This window comes from Xiphophorus couchianus, chromosome 2, assembly GCF_001444195.1.
Source record: "Xiphophorus couchianus chromosome 2, X_couchianus-1.0, whole genome shotgun sequence".
In the NCBI taxonomy this organism is placed as follows: domain Eukaryota; kingdom Metazoa; phylum Chordata; class Actinopteri; order Cyprinodontiformes; family Poeciliidae; genus Xiphophorus; species Xiphophorus couchianus.
The window spans coordinates 11,407,984-11,415,445 of record NC_040229.1 but is presented as its reverse complement, the minus strand read 5'-3'; the positions used below and the strand labels follow the sequence as shown (position 1 = coordinate 11,415,445).

The 7,462-nt window shown below is 34.2% G+C and overlaps 1 protein-coding gene across 1 annotated transcript in view; it reads left to right on the top strand.

The window, feature by feature from the left end:
• The first annotated feature begins 3,531 nt into the window (after nt 1–3,531).
• Nucleotides 3,532–7,462, top strand: part of pkp3a (plakophilin 3a) — a 21,406-nt gene continuing 17,475 nt past the window's right edge. The window contains exon 1 of the mRNA XM_028031579.1: nt 3,532–3,661. Within this exon, the coding sequence (XP_027887380.1) occupies nt 3,659–3,661 (3 nt within the window). The 5' untranslated portion in view covers nt 3,532–3,658. The remainder of the gene's footprint in view (nt 3,662–7,462) is intronic.

The following is a 7,462-nucleotide window of genomic DNA, read 5'->3' as shown; positions in this document are numbered from 1 at the left end:
TATAAGTGTTTAACAGTGATTTTTCTAATTTTTATTTTCTGAAGGAGCTTAACTTTATTTGGGAATTTGTGTCTGTCTTATTTTCCAGCCAACATATACTAATATGAGCTGTATAAAAAGATTGCATAGCTGGTTTTCTCAATACCCAGCTAAGATTCTACACAGCTGGCTGTGTAACTAATTTTGGCAATATGGGTCATATTTAATCAGGCCAAAAGGTCCCATTCACATATCTGTTCAAAATATCTGAATATTGTGAATACTAAATAGTCAAACTTTTTCTTCTTCAGAACATAATTTTAAAGATGTTTGAGCTGCAACATGGCAATATGTCCTGTGTTATTTAATTATCCAAATTACTTCTGAATTACACTTCTGTGTAATAAAGCATTTGCTAAGACTCGAGCCCCAGTGTTTCAGGATCTTAGCAGAAACTTTCTGTTACTTTTAACCCTCAGTAGTGCTGTATTTGCTGCGTTTCGCCACGAGGGGGTGCAATCAAATTAACGCATGTTCGCTCTGCAGCGTCTCTCCCTTTGGCAACAACTTATTTGCATAAAAAACTAAACTGACTCGTACTTCTGGCACAGAGACAGCGGCCACACCCAAAACACATATTTGTTCTGCCAACAGGTTCACTTTCTCACCAAAGGAAGCAGCTTTGATCTCAGCTGTGACAAAGACAGGCCCCAAGCTCTGTTACTCTCAGGAAGAATCTCTTGAATACGGTTTCTTTTCCTAAAGATCTTTTACTGAACACACTTTGTTTCTAGTTTAATGATCTTCTCACATCTGCCACCTTTCTCCAACTTGAACTTTGTCTCTTGGCTCCAGATTAAAGATGTCTAAAGCTAAGGTAGACGGTGATATTTAGACAACAGGGTGTTATGATCGTCAGCATGAGGGCAAGTGTTTGCAAAAGCCGCCTTTCCTGTTTCTGGAGGACAATGATGCCATGTGATTTTAAAACAAGCCTCATCCAGTCAGCACTTATGAATCATGAAACGAACTTTCAAGTGTCTGAATAAGAGCAGCGACCAGCAGGTTCCAGGTTTTTTTTAGTGTGCAAAGTTGTGAAATCCTCTGTTTTGGGTGGATTGATTCCACCCAGATGATGATTTGGGCGTTATCAAAAGCAATAATTACTCACCTGGGCCTATATGTGACACTACCAAGTGATGAAGGGTACAGGATTAAATCAGAAATGTGATTTTTATATTCTTAGAAAAAATGTTAAACATTAATTTATTAGATCAACACAGACTGTTTTTTTTTAACTGGACCTCTATTTCAGAAGTTCAAAGTTCAAGTAGCTCATATTTTTAGCTTAGCAGTGGTACAGAGGATTTTTTTACTTTTTCACCCTTTGTGAATGTAGACAAACTCTTTTTTTTATTATTGTTATTTGAAAGTCTAGATTTTCGCTGACAAATGAAAATCTTTTATAAATATAACACCACAATGTATTAGTTCTTACTTCTTATGTTTATCTTAAGGAGCAGAAACCTCCAGCAACTTCTACTCAAAAGCAAATCATTGTTTATTCAACCTGACTAAATAAACCCACAACCTATTTTTAGTGCTCAGAATCAATTTATAAAATCTTCTGGGCCAAGAAAATAGAAAATGACACTTATGAAATATAATGGAATCGTTTCAAAAATCAGTCTACTTTACTAAATATTATATGTTTAGTTCATTGCAGAGCAGGTGAAAAAAAAAAGAATCACAATAAATAGTTCTGGGATTTTTTTAAAATTCAAAAATAATTTTGCATCCGTTGAGTACTTTTTGGTCTGAAACAACACAGAATAGAGTAAAAGTCTAAAGTGATAGGAAAGTGAAATATGGTTTACAAATGTTTTGTGAAAAAAAATCTTTGTATTTGTAAACACACCCATTTACTCTGACATCCCAAAGTAATTGTATGAAGTAGTTACATAATGACTAACCAGAGTCCACCTGTATGTCATTTAATCTCACTATAAACACAAATATCTTGTAAAAACCTCTGAAATCAGAAAGGGCAACAATCCAACGCTTGGCTGACCTTAATGCTTACAGCTTGCTCTGTACGCTGAATACAGAGTAGTGCTAGAAGAAAGCCTGTTAGTGGCTGTAAAAGTTTTAAAACCGGAGTGGAGAGCAAAATGACTCGAAACATTCAGCCATGTCTACGCTGAAATGGTTTAGACATAAACCATTATAAATGGTCTAGTGAAAGTCCAGAGCTGCAGTCCTCTCCAACCTAGTCTGTGTGAGCTTGAGCTATTTTGCAAAGAATGTATAAAGATTTCTAACTGACTCAGGGGAACATGCCTCACTTTTCAGCTGTTGCTTTGAAAAATATGTTTAAAAAAACACATCTTTTATTTTCATTTTATGATTATCTACCTTGTTTTGGTAAGTCACTTAAAGTCCCAGCAAAAAAAGCCTTGAAGTCTGTGTTTGAAACACAGACTTCGTTTGTCAGACATTGTACATGGTCTATTCATTTAATGACAGTCTCATGTATTACAAAGCGAAGGTTTGTCACGTTTTTTAAAATATGATTTAAAAAAAAAAAGCATGAGGAAGGAAAAAAAAACGTTACAGCAAATAAAAAAAAGGCTTGTTTGTTATTCTATCAGATTAAGTTCCAATTAGTCAAAAAGCAGTTGATAGGTTCACAATAGACAGCTTACTCTTACTTCTGTGTTCAGAGATTATTGTATTAGGTTTGTAATCTTGCCATCTGCTGACGAACTATTCATGTCGGTTCTTGAATTACAGAATGTCTGATCAGTCCAGGTGCTCTGAGTAAAGACTCCTGGCTGCCGCGCTGCAGTCTGATCTTGGACCCTGTAGTAAAATTACAAGTAGCTGCATGAAAACTGATTGTGATTGTGTGCAAAGCTAAGTGTGGAACTGTCTAAATGGTCTCTAAAGTCTACAACTGAATGTGACACATTTTGTCATCTCTAAGCCTTTATAACAGATACCGTCAGATAAATGATGCCTTCTGGGTAATTGGTTCTCTCAGTATCTGTATGTCTTTGTAGCTCTCTGATAGCTTCAGCTTTGTTTTATGTGAAAGGAAAGCTGCTGATACTTCACACAGCAAACAGAAGAGGATTTTCTCATTGCGTTACCCTCCTGATTCTGACAAATGCAGCTGGTTTGAGTCACATTTCTACTCTAATCCCAAATCGTCACGGTTTGATATTCAGTAGAACTTCTGCTCTGAGTATTTGCCGCCCTGACTGAGTCACCACCATAGCGGAAATAAGTAATCGTGAAAAATCTGCTTCCCTACCAAAAAACAAAACAACTGATAAGTTCTGTTCTGAATATGACGATATCTCTATCATATTCCTGTTTAATAGAGATTGATGTTATGAGATCAAGCGAGCAGCCTAAGTGAAAGAGCGTTATCTGTCTTCGTGTTTCTCTGCTCATTATCATCATCATCGCTCAGACGGCGTGGCTCGCTCCTCTTCTTTTTCCAACACACCCCATGGTGTCATACCTGTCTGTGACTCATCTTTTGTGCTTCTGGTTAGGATAGTTAATTAAAATGAGGGCGTTTACTCATTTACTGTTACTTTTAATACTCTGACACCCACAAAATCAGATCAGTCCAGGTGAAAGTCAGAGGAGAACGTCTCACTCACAGGTCATGGTAAGTCTAAACTTTCACAGTTGTTAGCTTCAAACTTGTTAGTTTGAAGCTAACAAGTTTTTCCCTCCTTGCAGTTTTGGACCCGAGGCCTAGGATTGACTTTTATGCATTTGCTTCTTATTGTTGAGCCTTAACCTGCTTTTTGCAAATTGTTTGTGCATATATAGTTATGTTCATTGAATTAGAATGTTACTGATAACTTCATTTATTTCAGTATTTTATTGGGTGAACTACATTATGTGGATTTATTGTGCACTGATTGATGTTTTCAGGAGTCATGAGGACATGTGAGCATGTTGATAATTTTCCACTTGCTACTAAAGGAAAGTGAGAATATTACATCAGACTAATAAATGCATTTCACATAAATATTGGGAAATTGATATGATTGAGAAGGACCGTGAGAAAATTTGCTCACTCAGGTCAGACTTAGATCAGTTCAGTTGATGGGCGCTTTGAAAAAACAACTGAAAGCAGAACAACATCTTGGTTGGTTGGAGTTCCTGCTTTAAATTTATTTATTTATTTGTCCAAGAGTATATATATTAAAGAAATACCTCAAGTTACAATGGAAACAAATCAGTTAGAATCAATAAGATGTATTAATCAGAAAAAAAGTATTTGCTTTTACTCAATTTTGTATTTTTAATGCCTGTAACTCAAAAATTGCCATTCACACAACACAGACATACAGAATCCAACAACATGCGAGTGGTACATGTTGTTCTACTCACATTGTTGCATTAGAGGCAATACCTCCTGTTGCTATGTTCAAATTAAACAAAACAAATAAATCGAAGGTGCGGCTTGGGCTTAATAACAGAGTGCCACAGTGCCACACCTTGTAACAGCCTTTCAGCAAAAACTGAGGATTGACAGTTTGCAAAAAAGAAAAGTGGGGGAGGGAAAGAAAATAAAATGAAAGGAAAACAATTGTTTTACTAAACTTTGTTTTCAGGTAAAATTTTATTACTGCAGCACAATACAAACTAGTAATATGTTAATGGAACATTGAAAATCTATAAATCTGGGGGGAAAAGCGAATAAAAAACCTAGAGCAGATCAGCTTACCATTCCCCGTAGAATAAAACTCGCCCGTCGCTGTTAACATGGCGTCTGTTCTTCACAGTTTTATTTGATTTCCTCCTGATTTAGTATTTTTAAAAACCCTTTCATGTGGAACTTCAAAAAAGCTCTCGGTGCAGAATTATTGTGAAACAAGGCTGTGACAATATTCACACACACAAATATTGCAACACAGAAGGAAGTCATTTTGCTGCATTCACAAAGTGCACCCATACAATTAGCACCAGTTTGGATTTAACTCTTGAATGGATAGTTCTCCTCGTGCTGTGAGGTAACCTTAACCTAAGTGGAAATGAACAAGACCTGTTTATCTTGTAAAGTGGTTGAGAGGACCATTGTGGTGAACTGGTGCAATGTAAATAAACTACATACAATTGAATTGAATGGATCAAATACGACAGACCGAAACTTTCACTGAGAACACATATTGTTCAAGTTTGCTGCTTTTAGGATGAGTGAAGGCTAATTTTTAAATTGTTAAAATGAAATCACTGCGGAGATAAAAAAAAAAAAAAAGAATTTTGGAAAACAAATTTGAATCAAAATCTATAAAATGATTTAGCCGTCTCAAGGCCCCTTGCAGGACAAACAGGGAAAATCTCCAGACAAAGGAACATCATAAGATCAAATCATACAGACAGATTTGAATTTAATACTGATCCAAGTTTTTATATTCTGTCAAATTCAGTTTATAATACCAATTGGTGAATCAGTTTCTCTCTTTACTGTGTATATTTGCAATAGAAAATATAATAAAGTTTTGTTAACTTTGAATTAAATCCCCAATTATATTTCACAATTACTCAATCTATAACACAAAATCTATAATAGCTGGAGTAGATGCAAACTCTCCTTTTTTACTTACCTTTGAGAGCAAGAAATGCTTTCTGACAAAATGCCTTACCTATCATTATGTAGAGTAGCTTGTTTTATTACTCATTTTTAATCAAAAGCATTGGCTTCTTTGACACGCCTTTGTCTTTGTTTACCTTTGAAAGGTTTTTAGCAAAAGCTCTTTTAGCTCACATCACACAAGTTTAATGTAAACTTGTCTTTAATTGTTCTTAATATTATTAAGTAGCTTGTTTTCTGTCCTGTTACAAGTCAGTTTCTTACAGGAGGATGTGAACTACGACGTGAATCTACACTTTGAAGTTTTTAGCCAAACTTCTGCTTTGAGGCAAAATCTCACAGAAAACATCAAACAGTTTTAAAGAAAAATCTGTTGTTCTTATTCTTAGCCTTATTTTTAACATAAATTGGCAGGTCTAAAAATAAATAACCAAAACACATAAAAGTGCTGTAAGGTAGATAATTTGATGTTCACCTAAGCAAAATGTGGAAGATGGGAAGGTTTCCTTAAAGCTAGAAATAAATATCATACATGATATTATTCTTTATATGCTGCTTAACAATAACAATCCATAAATCCTTGTCAGTATATAATTCCTGCTTTGATTCAGGATTATTAAAATAAAGTCACTCATTTAGTAATTAGAAAATTAAGGTTTGTTTTTTTTAGACTCTTGCTTATGAGATTCAAACATGGCACACTGTAAAGGACAAAACTTACACTTAATAACTTAATAACTTATTAGTAAACAAACTTATCTTAATTAATTTAAACTTTTTTAGCAAACAATTTTTATTACATGAATTAATAGAATAGTAAAGCTGCTGAAATTCTGCTATTGCTTATTATGATACTTATATTTGCCTTTTGTTAGTTTCCTTCGATCACAATAACTGGAACATGTTAATATGTTCCAGTTCATAACATATTTTTTGTAATGTTTATTGCTTGTTACATAATTAGTTACTGTTTTCTTTTTTTATGGGGTGAAGCACTTTGAACTGCTGACATGTGCAATTAAACTTCATTTAACACGACCATCTTTCTACAACTTTCTGAAACTTTATGCAGGTTTTCCTCTCAGAAAGTTATAAAATGTTGAGTAACAATTATAATAAAGACTAAATAATAATATTCCTGGCAGATTTAGATTTAAAGTTATTTTCAAGAAGTTGGTTTCTTGAGACAGATATATTTTTAAAAATATTAGAAACAATGTAATATAAAACTGTACTCAAGAAAGAGTAAGATTACTTCAACATACTGTTAATTAAGTAAAAGTAAAACGTAGCAATGGAAGAAGTTGCTAAAGTAACAGTACTTGATGAAAATAGAGAAACTGATCATAACATCTGATTTATTTCAAAATTATGCAATCAGACAAAAAGATACAGCTATGTGCTAATTCTAGTATTTTAAGCACCAAAATGCAAATGCAAATTCAGGAAGAATAAAAATTCTTAAAACATATTTTCAATAGAATACCTATTAAACTAAAACTTAACAATAGAAACAGTAGAAAATGTATATGTTAGAACGCTGTTGCAGTGACAATATGGTGTCTTCACTTTATCTCCTAATGGTTTAAATAACATTAGAATAGCAAAACTTGTGTACGAAAATGTACGTGTGTTTCTCTCATGCCTTATTCGTTAAAATAGTTACTCGCAGTGAGTCCAGAAAGTTTACAGAAGTGAGAGTAGTGATACTTCATAATGTTTTGTTTCGGTGAAAGTAAAAAGCACGTTGTAGAAAAACGAAGAGAAAATGAAGGGGAAAATATGGTTATGCGTTTTTGTCTGAGAAGTGTTTTGTTAGGGGGGGTTGAGTCAGCTGCTTATCTAGACGCGGTCCCGAGCTCA